At 33.0% G+C, this 25,679-nt stretch overlaps 2 protein-coding genes and 1 pseudogene across 2 annotated transcripts; all 3 read left to right on the top strand.

Moving 5' to 3' along the window:
* Positions 1-5,191: 5,191 nt before the first annotated feature.
* On the top strand, positions 5,192-11,860 carry LOC106778256 (annotated as a pseudogene).
* A 2,494-nt stretch (positions 11,861-14,354) lies between these two features.
* Positions 14,355-16,520, top strand: LOC106778285 (L-ascorbate oxidase homolog). Its single transcript, XM_014666225.2, has 3 exons — positions 14,355-14,735; positions 14,821-15,930; positions 16,030-16,520. Exons 1-3 carry the CDS (start codon positions 14,494-14,496, stop codon positions 16,325-16,327), a joined length of 1,650 nt encoding a protein of 549 aa, XP_014521711.2. The 5' UTR covers positions 14,355-14,493; the 3' UTR covers positions 16,328-16,520.
* A 4,765-nt stretch (positions 16,521-21,285) lies between these two features.
* On the top strand, positions 21,286-25,447 carry LOC106778270 (pheophytinase, chloroplastic). Its single transcript, XM_014666212.2, has 8 exons — positions 21,286-21,530; positions 21,625-21,717; positions 21,851-22,062; positions 22,154-22,298; positions 22,391-22,463; positions 23,076-23,222; positions 23,332-23,457; positions 25,077-25,447. The coding sequence occupies exons 1-8, from the start codon at positions 21,376-21,378 to the stop codon at positions 25,164-25,166; spliced, it is 1,041 nt and encodes a 346-aa protein (XP_014521698.1). The 5' UTR covers positions 21,286-21,375; the 3' UTR covers positions 25,167-25,447.
* The last annotated feature ends 232 nt before the right edge of the window (positions 25,448-25,679 follow it).

Genomic DNA, 25,679 nt, shown 5'->3' on the forward strand with positions numbered 1-25,679 from the left:
ATCTGTTTATATGGGTGATATGTGTATGGGTGAATGAGATTGTGGGTATAAGTTTGTGTGAGAGTGTGTTTGTAGGTATGTTTGTGTGAGTGTGTGTGCATGTTTGTGTCAATGTGTGTTTATACATTTATGTGTTTATGTGGGTATATGTGTGTTTGTGTGTGTTTGCTTGTGTGTATTTATGTGTTTATGTGGGTGATATGTGTGTTTGGGTATAAATTTGTATGTGTGTGTAGTGTGGTGGGTGTGTGTGTTTATTTTTGTGGGGTGGATGTGTGTATGTGGTTAATATATTTTTGTGTGTGGATGGGTATGTGTGTGCTTTGGTGTCTAGGAATTGGGGTTTCAGGTGTGTGGTGTGTGATGTGTGTGTTTGTGTTTTTGTGGGTGTGGGTATAAGTTTAAATGTGTAAATGTTTGTATGTAATATGGGTTTGTGTAAGTGGGTGGGTGTTTATATTTGCGGGGGTGTGGGAGGTGTTTGTGCGTGCATATATGTGTGTATATCTGTGTGTTAATGTGTTGTGTGTGCTTGTTTATGTGAGAATGTGTGTTTGTGTTTATGTTGATATAGTTACGTGTGTTTTTGTATGTGTAATATATGTGTTTGTGTATGTAATATATGTTTATTAAAGTGTATGTGAGCATGTATCTATATGTGTATGTGTGTGGATGAGTTTGTGTGTGTGGAGGGGGGTTTGTGCATGTATCTGTGTTTTCTTTTTTGTGTTTGTGTCAGTGTGTGTATTTGTTTGTGGTTGGAAATGTTTGTGATTGAGTGTCTTTGTGTGTGTAATATGTGTGTGAGGGAGTGTGGGTATATATGTTTACACGGTTGTGCATGTGTATATTTGTCTTTATGTGTTTAATACATGTGTTTGTGTGAGAAAGTGTGTGTTTGTGTGTGGAATGTTTGTGTCTATGTGTGTGTTTGTGTGTCAGTTTGCATGTGGACGTGTGTTTGTGTGTGTTTGTTTAGATTTGAGTGTGTGTATTTTTATTTGTGTTTGTATGTGCTTGTTTTTGTATTTGTATGTGTGAGTGTGTGTGTGCCTTTATTTGTGTTTATGCGGGTATATTTTTGTGTGATGTGTGTGTTTATTTGTTTATGTGGGTGTCAGTATAAGTTTATATATGTGTCAGTGTGTGTTTGTGTGTGTGTAATATGTTTGGCTGTGTGGGTAGGAGGGTGTCTATGTTTGCGGGGGTGTGGGGGTGTGTATGTGCATGTATGTGTGTATGTGTGTGTGAATGTATGTTTATGTGTTGTGTGTGAATGTATGTTTATGTGTTGTGTGTGCATGTTTACGTGAGAGTGTGTGTGTGTGTGTTTGTTTGGGTGATATATGTGTGCGTGAGTGTGTCTGTGTCTATGTTGATATAGTTACGTGTGTTTTTGTATGTGTTTGTGTGTTTGTGTGTGAAATATGTGTTTGTGTATGTAATATATGTGTGTTGAGGTGTATGTGTGTTAAGGTGTATGTGTGCATGTATCTATGTTGTGTGTGGATGAGTTTGTGTATGTAGAGGCGAGGTTTGTGTATGTATTTGTGTTTTTTTTGTTTTTGTGTGAGTGTCTTTATATGTGTAATATGTGTGTGGGAGGGATGTGATTATATGTTTAAACTTTGGGCAAGCATGACATCAAATTGGGTGGGAAAGTCAATCTAGCAATCTCTACAAGTTATTAGAAAATTTTAATTAAACAATAGCTTCTTTCAGTTGATTTATACATAAATCTTTTTGGGATGTTTACATGAAAAACATTCCTTTCTAGAACAACTTTGTTAGTTGTATTACTAGTTAATCCAATAACTAGTTATAACTTCCCCGTAACAAACTTGAAAATTAATCACTTATTTTAAAGGATAAGAGGAAGAATTGGAATATGGGTAAAATAAAAGAACTTTAAATCTACAGTAAATACACTAAGATTAGCCCATAATCATTTATATATTCTAAAAATAATGCAAATTTTGAGGACCTAATAAAAAAATATATATTTTCTACAATTGAAAGAATCACGCTAATCTGGATTTCAAAAAACATGGAAATCATAATATACAGACCTGAAAACCAAAAATACACTGCAAAAAGTCAAACACATTAGTGTTCCTCAATGAAGGATTGAAATAGCCCTTGGGCAACTCTGGCAAGCCATTGAAATACTTCAAAGCTGACATTGATGCTTGCACCTAACAATCATTTTTTTCAGGTAAAAATAAGTTAACCTGAATAGTTAAAAATTTGGAATCCCAAACAAAGTAACTCACCTCAGGTAAAAAAACAATAACATTTATTGAAGAAGATGTGTCTAAGGAGATGATGTTGTATGCAATCAGATCCTCTGTCAAAGCAGAATCTGAGTCCATATCTCGCTTCAGCTGTAACAAAAAACACAGATGAATACATGTTGAAGTTCAGAAAGTATTCCCTTTTTTAAGTTGTGTTTAGTGTCTAATTTTTTGTTTTTATGACATTTGATTTACAGAGTAAAATTATTTGATTTGATTTACAGAGTAAAATATTTGATTTTGCAAATGTGTTAATATAGTGATTTTAGCTATTATTTTAGTGTAATTCTANTTTTTGATGAATTCTAACTTAGTAAACANTATAATTCTCATTTTAATTCCTAGATACGGTGGAGATTGATAATTGTTCTGTGAATTCTACTGCATTAAAAAGGAAACTAGGATTTCATTGTGTTGAGAGTTAGTTCACTGTCATTTCAATTTAATGATTTTAACTAATAAGTTCTTTTATTTATAATTTTTACTAACGAGCTTTTGATTTTGACCGAGTTTCTAACTTTTGTTTCTGTTTTTGCATGTGGTACTACATAGTATTACAACTCTGTGGTATTTTTTACTTAAATAATAATAAATAAATAAATAAATATAAAATACTATCAACTAATACATGATTAAATTGAATGATTTTTTAAGAAAATAAAAACACAATTGAAAAAAACAAATTAGGAGACGAATTTCCAAACAAAGATAAAAAACTAATAGTGTAATTAAACAATTAATATTTTATAAAAATATTAAATAACAATAACAATAATTTTAAGTTGGAAACGTAAAATAATAATCATATTATAATACCTAGAGGATAAAAAAACTGGAATTTATACTTCTAAAGAAATAGGTTCAATAAATTTGACTCCTTAATTTAAATGAGATCAATTAATTAAAAGGATAGATTTGATTTACTTTCCTTAGAAAAAACCTGCATTTAAATTATTTAAATCTTTTTAATCTTTTTCAAACATTTTCTTAAATTATTTACCTTTTAAGAAGTTAACATTAATATTAAACCTTGTAATTTATGAGTATATTAATTGGCTCAATTGTCTTTTTATTTATTATATTTATTATTCTATTTTTTTATCTAGAAGTTACAAGAATCACATTTACAAAAATAAATTAGAATATTCATTCATAAAAACAATTAATTATTTAATTCACATTTTTCACACTATATTATTTTATTTAAACCATTATATTTATTCTATAATTCATAAGTTCAAAATTAAAATTACATTACAAGAGAAAAGTTAATTTTTGGAAAAATCGATGACAATAAATTTAATTTCAAATTTTATTGCGAAACCAAATTTTATTTACCTTTAATTATGTTTTTTTTTTTTTTGTTTTTCCCTTTCAGAGCAATTAAAACTTAAACTTAATATTTTTAGAAAATTATTTTAAATTAATTTTCTATAGTTTAATTTTTTTTTTCCTTTCAATTTTAAAAATTTTAAAAAAGCAGAATAATAATTTTCTTTATAAAAGGTTGAAAGTGTATAAAAGGAAATCAGTATATTGAATTGGTGAGTGCAGAGGGAGTGGGCGGGAAAATCACATTTCTCTTTCCTTTTATCTTTCATTTTTTTTTGGGGAAAAATGATTCACGATCACATAGTTTGGTTATAGTTTGGTTTTGGATGTTTTCCAAATTATTAACTTTTTCAATTGTGTTGTGGTGGAAACATCTGAGGCTGGATAAAGCAGGATAGGATTTCATTTTCGCTATCTTTTGTATTATTTTTNTTCTCTTTTGTTTCTGGTTTTTTTCAAGAAGTTTTCGTTTGTTTGAATGTGGATCACTGAACATGCTTAAAAGTTTTTCTATTTTAGTTATACATAGTTCTTTTGTCTCTGTAATTGTTTTAATTGTCTCTTGTCTCCATTTCTACCAATTGATTTCCATTTTGCACCGATTAAACCACTTCCTACCGAACAAACTAGCATTTCCATCGTTTAATCTTGTGTTTGAACCGATTAATCGATTGGTTTTGAGTTTCTTNACCTTTCTAGTATTCCTGGGAGTTCATCCTCTCATTCGAGTTCTCCTTTGAATTATTGTCATCATTCCGCTGCGATTCATTCACCGGAGGGAGCTTCAAGAGCTCAATATCGCTTCGTTGGTGTTCTTCTCGGAGCGGCTTCCATCATCTCTTCTTCCTCCTTTGTTTTCTTTTTTTTTTCTTATTCGAAATCATAGGGCCCGAGGGGAAATAGAGGCAAGTGAGAGAGAGGGCATTANATGCCCTGAAAGAAACATAACTAGGGATTAAGACTCAGTTTCAAGGTGAGCAATGGAAAAATGCCATGACCTACGACGAGGCCTCCATGGAATGCAGCAAGAGCTTCTTCAACGCCTTGCAAGAAAATTCGGTTTCCTTCTCAATTAGGTTTGTTTTTGCGATTCTGATTTAGCTAATGCAGGAAAAATCGGTCACCGTGAGTATCAATTGCTAATTGAGTAGTTAGCAAAACTTGTTGGGAGTGTATTTGGAGCACCCCAAATGGGAATCCAATCATAGCCTTTGTCCTTAAAGTAGTGAAACTTATCTAAGTAACCGCCAATGTGTTAAATATATTCCAGTTTAGTCACTAAGTTGGTATATTTTTGTAGCATTCAGTGACGAATTTGATGGATTTTTCAGTACTTGAGGGACTATTTTTCATGATTTATAATGCTTGGAGTATTACTTGTTTATCTTTCCTTCTTTAGGAGTCACATAGGAGAGAGAGTAATGCTCTAGGGATGAAATTGAGGGTTTATTCCAAGCTTACTATGTATGATTGGTTGTGATTGGATGACCATGTATAAAATTACACTAGTAGTGCGTATATTATATATTCTTATGATATATGGTTTGGAAAATCCTTAGTCATACATGGCGTGGTATTTTCTGAATGTAGGTGCAGTAGCTGCTTCCTTGACACCTGTTGAAAATGGCACTTCTCACAAGCAGGTGAATGCTGAATTATTGTCTGTTAAGCACTTCTTCACACTTCTCTACTTCATTACATTTTCCTTTCTTGACTGATTTTCATTCCATTCCATTTACATTACAAGATAATTAAAGACCTGGTGATTTAGATGAACCTTGAGTTAAGTATTGTCATTTATAATCCTTTCAAAGTTTTGAATTGAGGTTGGCATGGCATGATTGAGTGAATCATTTTCTGAGTGCATACACTGCATCATGTGAGGTTGAGACTGAATGCTACTTCTCCAAATGTTTTCTTTGCTGATTTTGATTAAAGAGAATTCTTTTGGCAGTTCATGTTCATTAATGATTGGGTAGACACCTAATTCTTCAATTATTGGTGTGAAACTGGAGATCATAGGTTGGTTTGCTAGAAAGTAAATGTTTGTTTGTGAACATGATTTGTCACTAGGCATGACTGTTGGTCCCGGTTTTAGGATTTGAGTGATAGGATGTTTTTGGTGTTGTGTGGGTGTATACCACGAGAATTGTGTCAAGTTATGTGTGCACATTAGAGGGTGCTTTACTTGTTATATTGAGTCGCTGCTTGTTGTCAATGTATGATCCAATCACTGTTTTATTAAAAATGAGTATTAATTGGTGGTACTGTAGTTTCTTTCTTGGAATGTATGTAGGCAGTGCATATTTAGACAGAATAAGGTCTCTTTCTGAGTGGGTAAAGGCACACTTTGTTGCTTTTGTTTCCTGCTCACATGTAGATCGATCGGATGCATCATTCCCTTAATTGTTGATGTCAATTTGGGGTAGTCAAATTATACTTTAGTTGAACTTGAATGGCTTGAATGAATTTAATATGTATTGCTTGATAGATCATGAAACTGACGGTTAGGAAATTATTTCTTGGAGTAAAAAGAAACTGTGAGTGTAAGGGCAGCAGTCAGGTAGGTGAAATTCCTCATAGTTTAGTTGCTTTTGACTTTTACTGGTGTTGGAAATTGAGTCTGAAATTNCTGGTATGATGATTGAGTGTAATTTGCTTGCTATCGCTGTTCTGGAAATTGTTTGGTTGGTTGCAGTAGTGTAGAATTATGTGTACCTTGGTGGGTTAAGACGTATCAGGTATGTCTGTCAATAAAGGGTGTTGTAGTTACTAGATTATAATGTTACTTGCTATCAATACATTATCAATGCACTATTTCATTGAAATAAAATTCTNGTTTATTTAGGTACGTGAATTATAGNTGATTGAATACTTGAGNGTGTTTTGATCAATGTCCTTAACANGAGTGAAGCAGTTTTGGGATTTAAGATAATTGGAGTATGTTATGATGTTTTCTATTGTATAGAGACTGGTTATTTATGCTAGTGGCCTTTTTGCCTAAAGTGATGAAAGGAGAGTTGGGTGTTGGGATAAATTGATCGAGTTTGTTTTTGTGTGATTGTCTATGTTCTTGCTTGTCATTCCTTGTTCGTGAATGTAATGTTGTGATGATATGTGTTTCATATGTGATGGATGGAAAGTGTGTAATTTTTTATTGGTATAACTGTTGTTTTAGAAAGTTGTGCTGATCAGTGATGAATGTTGTGTGCTCAATATAGATCCATTATATTGATTTTCTTTGTTCAAGCATGGATTGGAAGCTGGCACAGGATTGTGAAATTTGATGCGTGTTTTGAATAAGAGTAGACGTGTGAAAATATTTTCTTGCGTAGTGGTATTTGTTAGAATATAGCAAAGGCACGAGCTTTAATCAATTATACACATAGTGTAATCGGTTAAAACTTGTTGCTTGCCACAATTTAAGCATAAGTTATCTCATGAACTTAATTGATTACATAACCAATGTAATCTATTACTTCATCTAGATAATTCATTGTGTAAGTGATCTTACATACTGAATTATGAGTATGCATACAATAGATGTAGACACACGTATGATCATAACAAGTATGAAAATCAACCAATTCAATCAATATATGTTATAGTCATGGTATGTTGCGGTCATGAAAAGATATGTATTTACATTATCAAACAACAAGACATATCAAATAGCAAGTCATCATAAAAAACAAAACCATACCATACAAGGAATTGGGTTCATATTGCTTCCCCTATCAATAGGTGTAGAAAGAATGTAGAAAATATGAAGGGTGTAGAAATGATGTAGAAAGTTATATATTCTTTTTACACCTTTTTACATTTTTTTTTACACTTTACATCTTTTTACACTTTTTACCTTTTCTACATTTTTTTACTCTCTTTTTACACCATTTTTATGTTATTTGTACATCCTTTTCTACACCTTTTCAACACTTTTTCTAGATCATTTTTACATCATTTTTATACCCTTTTACACAATTCTTACACGTTTTATATAACATTTTTACCTTTTTTCTACATTCCTTTTACATCTTTTTTACATTTTTTAATCGTTTTTATACCCTTTCCACATCTTTTTATATCATTTCTACACCCTTTCCAATCTAGAAGACAAACATGATTTTTACATCTTGCAAAAAATTGAGCTATATATTGTGCAATCCATAAGTCAAAAATGACTTCTAAATTGCACAATCTAAATGTCAAAAAAGATTCTAGATAACACAATTTGAAAATAAAAAAAGACTTCGATGACACAAGTTGGAAGTAAAAAGTCTTCCAAATTACAAGATTTGTGTAATTTAAAGCTTTTTTATACTATAAAAGGACTTATGAATTGTGTAATCCAAAAAGTACTTTTTAAGTGTAATATGAAAATTTTCATACTTTTTGGGTGTCAAATGAAATCTCCAAAGTTTAAATTGTTCATTAATAAAATCAAAGTTTTATATTACATAATCATAAAATGTATTTTTATTGTACATTTTGAAATACATTTATAGATTTAGAAATGTTATAGATTACAATATGTGAAGATTTATTTCAAATTTGTGATATGTAACATATGCATTGTATCATTGGGCAAAATTATATATAGTTAAAGAAACTTTCCTATACACTTTTGATGAAAAGATACGTTCCTTATGTCATTTCCAAAGGCTAAGTAAATATGGTGACAAAACCCATTACCATTGATCTTTGTCAAATGAAAGAACTCATGTAAAATGTTCTTACCAAAAGTTATGAAATTTGATTACCTAAAGCATTAAGAGTGTCCCCTTTCCTTACTTTCCATCTTTTTTTTTTATCTTGATTGACTTTCGACCCGAAGCTTCCAACCTATCAACATTTATGCTATGTTAACTTGAGGGTGAAATACTGTTTACGCAGTTTGGGAAGCAACGAATCAGACATAATCGCGTGTTCGTATGAGTTGATTTATGTAGAAAGATTTGTGTTGAATTACGGGATATGTACCTTTTTAATCACCTGCTGAGGATAGGAGATTTGGAAGGATCCAAATAAAAAAGTCTCGTGCATTCCTATTACACTGCAATCTTCATAGCTTAATATATTCGATTTTATTACAAATATGAATTGATTCTAATCATTTAAAAAAAAAACAAACAAGTTAACTGGACTGTGCTGCGAAGGTTGATAAAGAATAGGAGTTGCGAAGGTGGAGAAGATGAAGAAGTGAAACCATATTCCAACATGCCGTATTCGGTTACAAGCGTCTGGAGAAGAAGACAGGAAAGCGTATTCGGTTGCATGTTGCGTATTCAGTTTCGCGATTGCACAGCTGTGTATTTGGTCACGAAAGTTGTGTATTCGGTTACGAAAGGTTCAAGTATGAGCGTTGCAGCTTGAATTCAGTTACATACAAGATGTATTCAGTTACAAGTCCAATTCTGATTCTAACAACCGTAACAGCCTGGCTCCGTCGCCGTCGGAGCCAAAGCCAATGTTGCCTTCTTCCCGGGCTAAGAAAATAGGTTTCAGGCCCAAATTCTCCGGCGAGAACAATGCCACCGATTCGGACCTGATAACCATCCCTACGCCCAACGTCGATATTGAGGCCGGTTGTGTTCGAACTTCGACAACTACTAACAGCGTCGCACAAGGCGACAAGCCTCCCATTCCGGTTTCGCCTCGGCCTTCCATGGCAAAGAAGCGGGGAGACTCCGACGACATGTCGAAGAATTCGATTTCGAGCACCGACGAACATGTGGCAAGGGCGGAGCAACTGTCGAGGAGAAATACGAGGCACGAAGAAATAGTGGACAACTTGCCGGTGGAGGTCGACGAGTTCGTGTCAAGGCACATGCATATGAAGTACGAGCTCAAAGAGTCACCTGGTTTAGGTATTGAAATATTTTTTTAATCAGAGATGCACCTAGTTTAGGTATTGAAATATTTTTTAATTTAAATTTGAATAATTGAATGGCTCGTTGATTTGATTTGGTTATGGTTGGAATTAAACTATGATTCCAATTGTTTTAAATGTAATAAAATAAATATTTAAAATATATGGTTTAAACCTTCATTTGGTCTTCATATTTGTGTGTCAATCTCAATTTGGTCATGGTATTTTTTTTTGTCTCAATCGGGTCCTATTATTTGTAAAAATGACGCAATTAAGCCCTCTCCGTTAAGTTTTTTCTTACGGCGTTAAAAGATACTGAAGTGTATTTTATTTAAATAATGTGGCATTATGTAATAAATTGAATGGATTATGTGTTAGTTACACGTGAAAAATTTACCATCAGAAATTTCCATTAAAAAAAAACATTTCCACCCATTAACTTGGTCTTCTCCAAAAAAACCCTAATCATCAGCATGTGTCGTCATCGCCAGAATCACCATCGTGCTACACAACCATCAATAGTTAGAGACATCAGCTAAATCGAATCCAGTGAAGGATCCGAAAACGAACCCCGGTCGCCCAACCATCAAATGACTTTTCGCTTGGACGGCGCGTAGGTTTGGGGGACGGTGGTGGAGCTTGGCATAGAGGCACTGGGGAATGCCATGCATCCAAAGGAAGGAGACGATGGCGATGAAGATGACGAAGACCTGTTGCGCGATATCGCGAATCATGCCTGTTGGCGGCGGCAGTGCAAGATGAAGACCCGTACTTGTATTACACATGGAACGTGACCTACGGGACGATAGCTCCTCTTGGAGTGCCCCAGCAGGGTATTCTAATCAACGGCCAATTCCCAGGACCCGAAATCAACTGCACAAGCAACAACAACATTGTGGTAAATGTTTTTAACAACCTTGACGAGCCATTCCTCTTCACCTGGCATGGTATTCAACACAGGAAGAACTCATGGCAAGACGGTACACCGGGAACCTCATGCCCCATCGCTCCAGGGGCAAACTACACCTACCACTTCCAAGTGAAGGATCAAATTGGAACTTTCTTCTACTATCCTTCTTTGGGATTGCACAGGGCAGCCGGTGGTTTTGGTGGCCTTCGAGTCTTCAGTCGTCTTCTGATTCCCGTTCCATATGCTGATCCAGAGGATGAGTACTGGGTTCTCATGGGTGACTGGTACACAAAGAGCCACACCATCCTCAGGAAATTCTTGGACACCGGTTGCTCTATTGGTATCCCACAGGGTATCAATGGCAAAACAGCCAAGGGTGATGGAAGTGATGAACCCCTTTACACCATGATTCCTGGCAAGACCTACAAGTACAGAATATGCAACGTTGGCCTCAAGGACGCCCTTAACTTCGGGATCCAAGGCCATCCCATCAAGCTCGTCGAGACCGAAGGCTCCCACGTTGTCCAAAACGTCTATGACTCCCTTGACGTTCATGTTGGTCAATGCTTTACTGTCCTTGTCACCGCCGACAAAGACCCTAAGGACTATTACATGGTCGCCTCCACTCGCTTCACCAAATACGATCTCACTGCCAAGGCCATCATCCGCTACACCAACAATGCTGGCCCTGCCTCGCCGGAGCTCCCTCCATCTCCAGTTAATTGGGCCTGGTCTCTTAACCAATTCCGCTCCTTCCGTTGGAACCTCCCCGCCAGTGCTGCAAGGCCCAATCCCCAGGGTTCTTACCATTATGGTCAGATCAACATCACTCGCACCATCAAGCTTGCCAACTCCGTAAGCAGAGTCCAAGGTCTTGCTATGCCATCAATGCCGTCTCACATGTAGACCCCGAAACTCCTCTAAAGCTCGCTGAGTACTACGGAGTTGCTGACAAGGTTTTCAACTACAACACCATATCCGACGAGCCCCCCTTTGATCTGAACTCAATCACCAAGGTGCCCAATGTCATCAATGCAACATTCCGCGACTTCATCGAGATCATCTTTGAGAACCATGGAAAAACCGTCCAATCATACAATTTGGATGGTTACTCATTCTTTGCAGTCGCCATTGAGCCAGGCAGATGGAGCCCTGAGAAGAGGAAGAACTATAACCTTCTGGACGCCGTGAGCAGACACACCATTCAAGTCTTCCCCAAATCTTGGGCCGCCATCATGTTGACTTTCGACAATGCTGGAATTTGGAACCTGAGATGGGAGCATGCTGAGAATCGTTACCTGGGGCAACAACTCTACGTGAGCGTTTTGACTCCTGGACGTTCCCTCAGGGACGAGTACAACCTCCCAGATACCCAGCTTCTTTGCGGCATCGTCAAGGATATGCCCAAGCCACCACCATACTCTTCTTAGAGTTTTTCCCTTTTGTGCCATTCCTATTTCATCCAAACACCAAAACATCCACCCATTTAACTAACGACAATGATATTTTGAAAACTATTTTTTAACAACTTTTTGACAACTGGACATGTGTCATTATTTTATTGGTCTGTTTGAATTTATGTTTAAAAAAATATTTGAAACAGACCAATCATAAACTACCATGTATGCCTTGTTAAAAAGTTGTCGAAGTTAAAAAAACTTTTTCCTTCAATTAATTAATTGACCTGGTTACTGAACTCAATTCTATGCTCTTGTTTATATTTTATTTTTTATTTGCTTCATAAACCAACGTATAAAAATATATCCTTGGCTATAAAGCAATGATAGATTGTCAATATATATACTTACATATATATTAGTCATAGGCCAAGACATGAGCTAGTAATATTTTTAGTTATTATCCTTGTATTTCTTGTAATATTTTGTCATTAACTTTGTGATCTTTAGTTTGAATATGCTTCCACTCGTAAATTGTTGCTAATTGTAAAAAAAAAATAATGTTATCGTATTTCTTCATTATTGATTACGAATGTGACACAATCTTGAATAATGATTAATTATTAATACAAGTCTATTCTTATACTCTATTGACATTATATTCATTATATAATGTAAAACACATGAATAATTATGATAAAATTATGGTGGGACTAAAATAAACTTTTTAAAGTATTACAAAGATTTATATCAAAATAAATACAAATGAATAATTTATTTAAAAGAATATTTAATTAATTAAATACTAAAAAAGATTATTAGAAAACAAAAGGAACTCATTAAAATCTAAAACTTATCCAAACCTTATTATACTTTATATTTCTCATATTACTCTTAATTCTTCAATATTTTTACACTACTTCTTCAATTTTTTTACACAATGTAAATCGTCCTTCAAGTATTTGTTTTTGGACAAAGATATTTTAACAATACTTTTTCACAACTTTTTTTACAACAGGACACGTGTCACCATTTTATTGGTCTGTTTGAATTTATTTTAAAAAAGTATTTGAAATGAATCAATCATAAACTGCCACGTATGCGTTATCAAACAAAAGTTGTTAAAGAGACTTTTTCCTTTGTTTTTTGTTCTCGTTTCGGCTTTCGTTCATTCATATTGTCTCTGTCGAGTAAATTATGTACAAAATTATTTTAATACTTAAATAAATGTTCAATCTCGATACATGTAATAAATACATTTAAAAATATTATATGTTTTACTTAGATTTCTTAATTAGATTATCTTATATAGACTTCAACCTAGACTGTCTAATTATGGCTCAATGGCTTTATATCATTGCTTAATGTAATAATACGTAAATCTTCCTTCTAATCCTACCTTTGTACTGACCCATCGGTACTGACAACAATCGCCCTGAAATTGATCAGTTGGAATTCTAGCATGCATGTACACTTGATAACAATTTGTTGCATAAATTTACTCGCATCTAGATCTGTCACATGTTAGTTGATAAATAAAGTTTTATAGTTTTATGAAGAAATTTTGATGATAATATTGATTTTAATTATATCGTTAAATGTTTTTCGCCCGTAGGATTTTATTATTAATTTGTCACAATTTATTAGTTTTTCTTAAATATAAGAGGGTTAAGAGAATATATATATATATATATATATATATATATATATATATTTTATGAATCGACTGATCAGTACAATACAAACAAATCGGCATCTCTTATGTTAAGATTGTCTAGATAATTAGTAAGATAAAGTATGTTTATAAGACATTGAGTCATGATTGGGTCAATTCTAAACAAAAAGCTTACTTCAAAACCTATAACTATAAATACAAAGGTACAAAAAAGAGGTAGGTGATTGTATTTATTGGACATTTAAAACTTAATTATGATAACCAATCGATAATTGAACATTAACTTAAGCGTCAGAGTGTCTTTAATAGGTACTCGTCCACTTGGACTTAGACTTTGTAGGAGAAGATTCTACAAGACATTGGAAGAAGTGGAGTGAAACTAAAACATGTGACTGATTTAAATTGTGAAAGTGTAATTCTGGATCCTACATAATGAAAATATATGTGTGAGTGCATGCATGAGAAAGAGAGATGTTATAATCGAAAATAAACAATATAAATAAAATAATTAATCCATGAAAAACAATAATAAAATTTTAAACTTTTAAAAAATAACATTCAAAAATAGTTCAAAATATATTTTTCATCAATAAAAACTAATATTTTTATACAAATATCATGTTAATATGTATTTATTTTATTTTACAATTATCAAATACTTAGTCAAAAGAACTTTAAAGTATATTAATTAATTTTATATAGTTACAAGAATTTTTAAGGAATAATTAAGGATTTTATTAAAATAGATTAAAATTGAAGAAGTGGTATTATGACACTCCTTCCCCTGTAGGCTCTAAGTATAGGATTTGACGAGGAAAAGGGAAAGGTGTAATGAAGTACGAGTTGGAAGGAGCGAAAAATAATGGGATGTGTGGGGGATTAAGTGGTTGCGAGATGAGGAGGACATACATATAAGGGAAGGGTGGTGGGGGTATGAGACATCAAGCAACAGTTCTTCTCCTGATCATCCTGATCAGTAATCAGTAATAAATTGTAAAAAATAAATAAAGGATTCGATGGAGATGCGAGGCATAATTTTTGGGGTCTTGCTGAGCCTGCTGTCGATGGTGTGGGGTGAAGACCCCTATATCAACCATACATGGAACGTTACCTATGGCATCATCTCTCCATTGGGAGTACCCCAGCAAGGCATTCTCATCAATGGCAAATTCCCAGGACCTAGTATTAATACCACCAGCAACAACAATCTAATAGTCAACGTCTTCAATAATCTGGACGAGCCTCTTCTTTTTACATGGTAATTATTATATAATTAATTAATTATATACATTATAATGCATATAAAATAAATAATTTGCGTGATTGATGCATGCGCGGTGCAGGAATGGCATCCAGCACAGAAAGAATTCGTGGCAAGATGGGGTCGCCGGAACAAACTGCCCCATTCCTCCAGGGACAAACTTCACCTACCGTATGCAGGTGAAGGACCAGATAGGTAGTTTCTTCTACTACCCGAGCACAGCGTTGCACAGAGCAGCTGGTGGATTTGGGTCGCACCGTATAAACAGCAGGTTGCTGATTCCAGTGCCGTACCATGATCCCGAGGACGAATTCGACGTTGTGATCGGTGACTGGTACACAAAGAGCCACACCACTCTGAGGAAGTTCTTGGATAGCGGTCGCTCCATTGGGAGGCCTGAAGGTGTTCTAATCAACGGCAAAACGGCTAAAGGTGATGGAAGTGACCAGCCATTGTTCACCGTGAAGCCCGAAAAGACCTACAAAATCCGAGTATGCAACGTAGGGATGAAATTTTCACTCAACTTCAGGATCCAAGGCCACCCGTTGACGGTTGTTGAGATTGAAGGCTCCCACGTGGTACAAAACCAATACGAGTCTCTGGACGTCCATATAGGTGGCTGCTTTTCTGTCCTTTTCACAGCAAACAAGGACCCAAAGGATTACTACATGGTGGCTTCCACGCGCTTCAGCAAGACTGTTCTCACAGGCAAAGGCATTATCCGTTACACAAATGGCAAGAGTGGTCCCTCGCCCGACATCCCGGAGGCTCCAGTCGGCTGGGCTTGGTCTCTCAATCAATTCCATTCCTTCCGCTGGAATCTCACTGCCAGCGCCGCCAGGCCCAACCCTCAGGGTTCCTACAAATACGCCAAAATCGAAATCACCCGTACCATCAAGCTCATCAACTCCGTCAGTAGGGAAAACGGTAAGCTTCGCTATGCCCTCAATGGTGTCTCCCACGAAGACCCCGAAACTCCACTCAAGCTAGCTGAATACTATGGAGTTGCTGATAAGGTTTTCAAATATAATACTATCAAAGACGACCCGTCCTCTGACGTTGGAACCACTGTTAAAATTCAGCCAAATGTTCTTAGCCTTGACCATCGTAAATTCATCGAGATCATATTTGAGAACCATGAAAAATCAATCCAGGTATATCACATAGATGGTTATGCCTTCTTCGCAGTCGGGTCAGTATTCTTTCTTTCCTTTTCTTTTATCATTCTTACTCTCTTTCTCTTTAATTAGGTTTTTTTATTTATTTAATATATATCCTGCTTACAATACAGCATACAGCCTGGCAAATGGACCCCAGAGAAGAGGAACAGCTACAACCCTCTCGATGCCATCAGCAGGCACACAATTCAGGTCTTCCCAAAATCTTGGGCCGCCGTCTTGATGTCAACCGACAACGTTGGAATGTGGAACTTGAGATCGATGACTACTGAAAATATGTATCTTGGCCAACAGATGTACTTCAGCATTATCAGCCCTGAGCGTTCTCTCAGAGACGAGTACAATATTCCAGACAACGCCTTAATTTGCGGTGTTGTTAAGGGTTTGCCAAAGCCACCACCATACACATAAGAAAGACTCCTCCTATATATGCAATAAACAGGAGTGTAGATTAACTATTGGAGTTTATCAATGCCTCAACCCGATTTGCAGCTCTTTCCAACTTAATTATCTACTAGTTCTCGTAATGTTTTAGCAAAAGCATAGGTTCATATACCATTTCATTTTTTTTAACAGTCACTGTATTTCTTTTTTAATAAACTGATGGGAGTTTTTTTAGGTAATGATAGATGAGACACCTTTACATTATATTCTTTTAATACAAATGGTTATAAAAGAAGGATGAATTTTTGTACTTTGGAAAAAAGAAAATAAAAAGTAAAAAAAAAATATTAAATAAATACAAAGTGTGTCAAATGTGTTTTTTTTTTAACCTCTGTCAAACTAACTTTTTCCTTTGTTTCTTTTTTTATGAATAATTGCATGTTCACGTAGACTCTTCCCATTCTTCTAACAACTAACAACTTAAATATTATAATTTTTAGGACAATGATATTTTGACAACTCTTTTTTAACAACTTTTTGACAACAGAACACGTGTCATCATTTTATTGGTCAGTTTGAATTTTTGTTTAAAAAAATATTTAAAATGGACCAATCATAAATTGTCACGTATGCGTTGTCAGCGTTGTAAAAAAGTTGTCAAAAAAGAGTTGTTAAAGATAATTTTTCCTAATTTTTATGTAACTCTCATCCAGCCATATTTTGAAGTGATCCGATATTTTAACAACATGGTTATTAGGTAAAATATTTTTTTCCGTTAAAGTTGACAATAAATTTGGCTTCTGAAAATGTTTCTCTCATTTTTTTTTTCATTCTTTCTCCATTGTGCATTTTGGTTTTCATTTTGTGTGTGTGTTTTCTCTCTTTCTCTCTCTCACGAAGCAAGCTTCATCTTCTCCGGCAAGACTTCGGTGAAGCAATGAAAAGCTCCGATAAAAAGGTATTTTCTTTTCCCTTTCCATTTTCTGTTTTCCATTTTCCATTTTCCATTTCCCATTTCTCCTTTCCCCTTTTTTCCCTTTTCCCTTACTTCATTTTCGTCCTTTCTCTAACCTCTTTCATGGTTCTTTCTCTTTTCTCTCTTCAAGCTCTCTCTTTTCTCTCTTCAAGCTTTTTCCTTTCTCTCTTAAAGCCTTCTTTTTTCTCTCTTCAGGCTCTCTCATTTCTCTCTTTAAGTGATAACGGTTTAAAACACCCGTTATTTGTTATGTGATTTTGATACTAAAAGCACCCTTTTCACTTAGAAACTTATTTGGACTCATGCTTTTTCATTAAATTGTGTGAATAAGAGATTTGAGGTTGATTTCAATGATTTTATGATTAATTTCTCTTGTTTTGACAGAGAGTGAAGTAATACTGAAAGCAAAGATGAAAAGACAAGGAGATAGAGTTCAAAAAGGCTTAGAAAAGCACTAGAAGGAGGGATAACACGAAGTCCGAGCACCCTAAGTAGAAGCTTGAGCGCTGGAAATTGACGTCTGTCGCCTGAGCGCCCCTCCTAGCCACCTGGGCGGCGGGGTCTCAAAGCCTGGGTGCCCAACTGGAGGCTCAAGCCTTACATGAGGATCATTCACCGCCCGGGCGTCCTAAGTGGGGCGCCTGAGCGTCGAGCTTCGTGGATCAGACCTTATTTTTGTTCTGTTTCGAATCTAGTAAATTGGGCCCTGTTTTTGCTCTTTTTCGACTCTATTTAAAAGACATTGGGGTTGTATCTTTGGCAGAGAGCAACATAGCAACACACTTTTCTCAATTCTTAGGGATCTCTGTCTTGTTCTCTTCCATTGTCCATATAGTTTCTCCATGTCTATGGGAAACTAATTTCTATTTGTTGTTGGGGAATGATGCAACCTTATAAACTCTTATGTATTTGAATTGATTCTTGATTACATATGTTTTTCCATTAATTGTTAGAGTAATTCATCTGTTTCAATGCTTGTTGTGTTTAACTCATTCACTAGCATGATTTATGATTAACATGTTAGGTATCATATTTCTCACTTTTTAAATAAATTCTTTTGTTACAGGCATCTTCATTGACTTCTTCTAATGTTGAATTACAATCTTAGGTTAATGAATATATAATAAATATTTACTTGGTTTGTTCCTTTTAAGATTAACATGTTAAGTATCATATTTCTCACTTTTTAAATAAATTTATTTGTTATAGGTATCTTCATTGACATCACAAGTCAATGAAATGAAGGCAATGGTGACACTTTTGTTGCAAAATCATCAAGACTCGTTGCCTTCACAATTTGCAGTATTTCAACAATCATCGATAATAATTGTTAAATTTATCTGTATTATTTTTTTTATTAAATATATTATCTACTGTTATGTTATATTGTAGGTATCTGATCAAGGAAGTGTGTCAAACAATGAATGTAATGAAGAAGAAGAAAATTAAATATTTTTATTGAATATCTCTGAGTCATATTTTTAGTATCAAACATTTGTATTGAATATATGTATTGAATATTTATATTAACCATATGTAATGAACATCTTTCTTTTTAATTTTTATGTATGAACAATTAGTTGTATGAATGATATTAGGTTGAACAATATAGTTTATTTTATGCAATATTATTCATTTTTAGTTCATATTAATTTATTTTTTGTCTTGTCAATAAAATCATTTTTATCATAATCCAATTTTATTACAATCAAAAATTGAAAAAAAAATTAACTGTATACATTTTCGGCAGTTTTAAAACCCTGGTTAATTAAGCCATGCAAAATAGGGGCGGTTTTGAGAGAACATCAAGTGGTTTCGGTGGTTTTTGAGTAACCCTGTTAATACTGACGGTTTTTACAAAACCTCTGAAAATTTCGACGGTTTTTGGAAACTCTCGCTAATATCGACGGTTCTGCAAAAAACTATTGGTACCTACTTAGTGACGCAGGTTTTCCCACCGAATTTTTCAACCGCGGATAATGTGTTTTCCAAGAATTAAAACCGTCGATAATATTGAAAATAATTTCTAGAAAAATTAAAGATTTTTGTAATGTATTACAAAGATATTTTAAGTATTTTATATAATAATATTTATAAATAACTTGTCGTACTAAAACTTTTTTTTAGTGAAACTTACATTATTTTAATTCTTTATAAAATGACACTTATAAAACAATATACATGTACAATATTGTAATATGAATTAGAACTTGAAATGGGCATCAATATTATGTGTGCTTTTTACTAAAACTTGATTACAAGGGATGTTATTCAAAACATTTAAATTTTTACATTTTTACTTGTGAGAGTTTATAAATAATAGATGTAAGACTCAAATTCAGATGATTTCTTATCCTAAAATCCAAAATATTAAACATTACAACAAAAGAGAAAAATATACTAGAAATTGATTGAATTTTCAACAATAACATAAAGACATGGATTTAATGAATATGGTGAAAGAGATATTGGCATACCATAAGATATTTTGGTTGAAAACAATAAATATTTTTAATATTTTTTTTTGTTGAGTTTGTTTATCTTAATACTTTGCATTATATGATGTCTTTAAAGTCATTTTACATTGGAACAATATTTTGTTTTAAATTGATTTTATATATATAAAAAACTTATTTAAGTTTAAAAACACCTTATTTTGAAGTTCTTTCAAATTTTTTGAACAAAATGCGCATTTCATATTATTTTAAGTAATTCTAATTATGCAGTGAAACCAAATTTTTTATTATTTTATAAATTTGAATAAGACATTTAATATATATATATATATATATATATATATATATATATATATATATATATAATTTTTTTATAATTATTTTACTTTTCAAAAATTATTTTTTAGTTTTAATTTGATACAAATTTTAAAGTTAGTTAATTTTTTTTTGAATATTTATTAAAAATATTAATTTTAATAAAAATATGGGTTAAATATGTTTTTAGTCCCTATACTTTGAGGCGATTTTGGTTTTAGTCCATTTTCAGGTACAATTTAGTCCTTCAACTTTAGAAAATTCTGGTTTTAGTCATTTTTACCAAATTTTTTTAACTTTATTTGTTGTTTTCAAACGTCTTTTTCAGTTAACATTGAAGTAAAAATGTGTCAAACAGTGTAAACAATCCAAATGCTATAATAAAATGTGCTTAAAACAACAAATAAAGTTTAAAAAATTTGGTAAAAAGAACTAAAACCAGAGTTTTTTAAAGTTGAAGGACTAAATTGTACCATAGTTTAAAAATGGACTAAAACCAAAATCGCCTTAAAGCATAGAGACTAAAAACATATTTAACCCTAAAGATATTAATATAATATTTATACTAAAAATAAATTTTGTCAACAGAAACAACATTTTGTTTTATGTTTATAAAAATTAAGATTAAATTAAATAAAAAAAATAGAAACTAAATTGAGATTCATGTTTTGCATCACATTTAATACTGTTTGTATGTTATTAATGAAAAAAATTAAATTGAATCACTTTTAAAAAAAAAAAAGTTAAAATCAAATTTAGACAAAAAGAAATTAGAAGATTAATTTAATATTTTTTTTTGACAAAAATTAGAACCAGATAAATAATTAAACATTTATTCTAATTGTATAAAACTTATTTTATTTTCGTGTATCAAAATATAAATGTTGTTTTTGAGACAAATGATGAAGTACGTTTTATTAAAAGAATATATAAATAACTTCGATATGTTTCGTAAATTTTATTTTTTTAAAATATATAAATTTTATTGAGAGAATATATAAATAAATTAGGTATACTAAAATAATAAAATATTATTATTCAATTTTACAGAATAAAATATTTATAATAAATTTTAGTTATATTTCTATGAATTTAAATTTGTAATAAATATATTTTAATTTGAAATCAGAAGAGATATTTTCAAGTTCTCGAAATAAAAATGGTACTAGGATCTGTGGTTTTGACATGTCAGTTTTGAAAGGATGAATTGTGCAATTATGTGTTAAATACGTGGCGTGCTCTAGAACAGAGGAACTGGCGAGAAATGAGATATAGAAAGGGAAAGGGGCGAATGGGTGTGGAAAATAAAGGCCATAGTCACGAGCACAATGACGAGCGCTTGTATGACATCAATCACCATAACCAGTCTCAGTTTCCCTCGCTACCGCTTTCGCTGTTACTCTCCAGTTCAAAATAAAATTCATTTTCCCCGTCGATTCTTTTCCAAATTAAACATTGATGCGGAGGACGAGGTTCAGACCCGGTAATTTTGTTTCTGTATCGCATGATAATTATTTTATTTTTTCTAGTTTTTGGAACAGTGAATAAACGATTCAGACCTTGTATTGTACTCGTAGCGTTTGGAATTGGAGGGGTTACTCTATTCGCTATCAACGTTCTGGGAGCAATGGCCCTGCGCTGCTTTTAGTCCACGGTTTTGGAGCTAACAGGTACTAGGTCTGCAGTCTGGATGGACGTCATATGTTTATGTTTTATACCAAATCTAATTTCATCTGTTCGCTTTGACTTTGTCAATTTGTTTGTTTATGTCACAATGTAATTCTAGAGTTTACTTCGTTGCAGTGACCACTGGAGGAACAACATTTCAGTTCTTGCTCAATCTCACCGGGTCTACGCCATTGATCTCATTGGATACGGATATTCAGATAAACCAAATCCTCGTCAAATACGAGACCATTCTTTTTACACTTTCGAAACGTGGGCCTCTCAATTAAATGAGTTTTGTCTTGATGTCATAAAGGATGAAGCATTCTTTTTATGCAATTCTATTGGAGGTGATTTTTTTTCAACTACCTTCCCTTCATAAATTCATAAATAATCACTGCCCTGCTTCCGTGTTTCATATTGTTCTTTATTTTTGCACAGGAGTTGTTGGTCTTCAAGCAGCTCTGGTAGCACCACACATTTGCCGGGGCATTATCCTTCTCAATATATCTCTGCGTATGCTTCATATAAAGAAGCAGCCTTGGTATGGAAAGCCTTTCATCAGATCACTCCAGAGATTGCTTAGGTAAAAGTGAAACCCTAATTTCTTTACCTGGACTTGAGATATTTCAAGCCTTGAGCAGACGATTTACCCGTATTACATGTTTTATATTGTAGGGATACTGTTTTAGGAAAATTCTTCTATAAAACTGTTGCCACAAAAGAATCTGTTAGGAACATTCTTTGCCAGGTACTCCTCTCGCTTAATTTTCAATTTCATCTCTTTAAAAACTCATGCCTTGAACACGGTAGGCTGGATGGAAAAACTGAAAGGAAGTGTGTTAGATGAGACTGCTAATGTATTGGAATAAATCTGATTGATGAGGAGTCCAATTTGACAACAAATGATGGGCATATCCATGACGAGATTCACAGAAACAGACTTATAATTATAAAACAGGAACGTAAAATATTTTTAGAAACACTGCAGGTACTTGGTGGGGTAGTGGGTTGGCTTCCTCCCTTTCCAAACATTACTTACAATTCTCTGCCATTCCCGTCTTTACTCTTCTGTCTTTACCCAATACCCATTAGTCAAATCTGTTTTCCGGTACGGCCAAGTGATCAGGTTGTTACTAATCTCATACATTCCCTTGCACATCCCTTGCACGCTACCCAAACATAGCCTCTAATCTGATACATTCCCACCTAATTTTCTTATTCTACACCCATGTTAGTAAGGTTGCATATCTATCACTGGAGCTGCAAGTGGCCAGCTCCAAGGTGGTATCATGCTTTGTAATTTGACTACTGAGGTTGCTATTACCCACAACTTATGATTACATGTGTATTGCTTTGACAGTGTTATCATGACACCTCCAAGGTGACAGATGAGCTAGTGCAGATCATCCTTGGTCCAGGTCTGGAACCTGGAGCTGCAGAGGTATTTCTTGAGTTCATTTGCTATTCAGGTGGTCCTCTTCCTGAGGAACTACTACCTCAAGTAAAGGTAAGCCTCCAAACACCAGTAGTTGAGGAAATGGGAATAACAAGTGAATGTAAGTTTGAGATGCCAAAATCCCACAACGATATAGTGTGTTTAATTTTTATTTTTTCAGTGCCCGGTTCTGATAGCATGGGGTGACAAGGATCCTTGGGAACCAATTGAGATTGGAAGAAATTATGAAAATTTTGATTCTGTTGAAGAGTTCATTGTCCTTCCTAATGTTGGACATTGCCCCCAGGTTCTCTCTTCCTCTCCTTCTCTCTCTCTTTCCTTGTACATGTAATGTAAGAGTTCCCAATCTTTATCATAATTGCATCTAAAATAATTCATAAAGTATTCATAGATGACAATTATCATTATCTTAATTAATTTGCTTGGAATATATTACATATTATCCTAATCCCATAGTTATACTTAGGGCTGGGCAAAAATAAATTATCTCTACTGTACTGCAGTTAACTGTACTATATTGTACTAAAAATAACTTATCCATTTCTAGTAACAGTTCAGTATACTATCTTATGATTCAGTTTAAAAACTGAACTGATAACAGTTATAGCTAACGGTAAGAACTGTATCTACTCTTATATCTTCTCTAATTTCAGTTCAATTGTTTTATCTTGTCAAAAAACTTTATTTAATAATAAAATATTAATAAAAATAATTATTCACATAAAAAAATAATAATTAATTTTTTAAAACAACTTTTTTATCACAAAATTTATATTTTTATCAATAAAAATAAAAAATATAATTTATATTTTTATATTTTTTAAGTTATATATATATATATATATATATATATATATATATATATATATATATATATATATATATATATATATATTTATATTTTTTTATTAATAAAATAAATAAATAATAAAATAATTTTAATAATAAAAGAAATATAAATAAAATAAAAAATAGTAATATTAAATAATTAAAAATCAACTTATTAGACATTTATGAATAAAATAAAATAAATATTAAAATAATTTTCAATTAAAAAGAAAAAAACATGTATTGTTATACTATTTAGTTTAAAAATTAGTACAATTCAGTTTAAAATTAATATAGTTACTAGTTCAGTTCAGTTTATATTGTAATTTAGTTAAAATTAGGGTAGTTTACAATTTAGTTAATAGTTCAGTTAGTGTAATTTACAATTCAGTTAATAGTTTAGTTCAGTTTACAACTTAGTTAATAGTTCAGTTAGTGCAGTTTACAAATCAGTTAATAGTTCAGTTCAGTTCATACTGTAGTACATTACAGTTCAGTACGATTCAGTTTGATAAAACAAAATATAGTTCAATCCAGTTTGTCTGAATTGTTTTACAGTTCAGTTTGTCTGAATTGTTTTACAGTTCAATTTGTCTGAATTGTTTTACAGTTCAGTTTGTCTGAACTATTTTACAGTTCAGTTTTTAGCAGTACAGTTCAGTTCGATTTACCCACCCCTATTTATACTTGCCTCCTACTCTTACTTCTGTTGAGAAGTCTCACTGCGCCTTTTCTAATCATAATTTTCTGGATATCCTTTTAGGGCGAGAAGCATTAAAAATTCCCATTTTTTTCTGCAGGAAATTAATTAAAAGGACTACTAAAGAATAATGAAGTATTAGATAATCTTAAGAAACCACAATGGTTAAAATTATTAAGGACACTACAATTTTAATCAAAGAGAACAGTGAAGGGCCATTTAATGTGATCCTTTTCTGGAATTTAGAGTTAATAAAATATATATAATCCTGTTCATATTATCGTAATGGAATTGTCTTTATTTTTTGTGCGTGCACTTTTTTATGTTTAATTTTTCATGTTTATGACAAAACTTTATTTATTGTGCACTTCATGAAGGATGAGGCACCTCATCTTGTGAACCCACTCGTAGAGTCATTTGTGGCACGACATGCTGAATCTTCGCCCAGTACCTCAATTGTTAATTGATTCACTATCTGTCAGTTTGTTGATGCTGCTCGACTCATTGAAATCGTGTACATATCTCCATTGGCTTCCATTAAGATTGAATTTAATTTTTTGTATAGTTACAAATTGTGACCTGTTGATGTGAGACAATTTATCCAATATGATTATCAACTTTAGAATCCGTTTTGAAACTATAAGCCAACATTGTCACCATCAGAATTAATATCCCTAAATAGGGAGTATGAGAAATCCTCACAGATTAGGTAGTGATGTGTTTTGTTGAGGCATGTTTCTCACGTTTAACTTTTGTTCAACCTCATTAAGTAATACTAAAAACCTTGGTCGGGTTCGTCGGAGAGAGTACATATTACATATAAGAGGATATATTGACCTTATTAGGTTTGGTAATGATCTTATGAGTTATGGTCAAATATATATTAACTGAAGTCGACACTTAGTACTATAAAGTTATCAAAAGACAAATTCTGCATAAACTTGAAGTTGTTGTCTCCACGCTGTATATGTCTCAGCTTC

Source organism: Vigna radiata, unplaced genomic scaffold (assembly GCF_000741045.1).
Source record: "Vigna radiata var. radiata cultivar VC1973A unplaced genomic scaffold, Vradiata_ver6 scaffold_246, whole genome shotgun sequence".
Classification (NCBI taxonomy): Eukaryota; Viridiplantae; Streptophyta; class Magnoliopsida; order Fabales; family Fabaceae; genus Vigna; species Vigna radiata.

Excerpts from the sequence above, each read along its gene's own strand:
- LOC106778285 (XM_014666225.2), top strand. The coding sequence starts at position 14,494 with ATGGAGATGCGAGGCATAATTTTTGGGGTCTTGCTGAGCCTGCTGTCG. Across the intron at positions 14,736-14,820 it reads GAGCCTCTTCTTTTTACATG|GAATGGCATCCAGCACAGAA; the intron begins GTAATTATTATA and ends TGCGCGGTGCAG. Across the intron at positions 15,931-16,029 it reads TATGCCTTCTTCGCAGTCGG|CATACAGCCTGGCAAATGGA; the intron begins GTCAGTATTCTT and ends CTTACAATACAG.
- LOC106778270 (XM_014666212.2), top strand. The coding sequence starts at position 21,376 with ATGACGAGCGCTTGTATGACATCAATCACCATAACCAGTCTCAGTTTC. Across the intron at positions 22,063-22,153 it reads TTTATGCAATTCTATTGGAG|GAGTTGTTGGTCTTCAAGCA; the intron begins GTGATTTTTTTT and ends ATTTTTGCACAG. Across the intron at positions 22,299-22,390 it reads TCACTCCAGAGATTGCTTAG|GGATACTGTTTTAGGAAAAT; the intron begins GTAAAAGTGAAA and ends TTTATATTGTAG.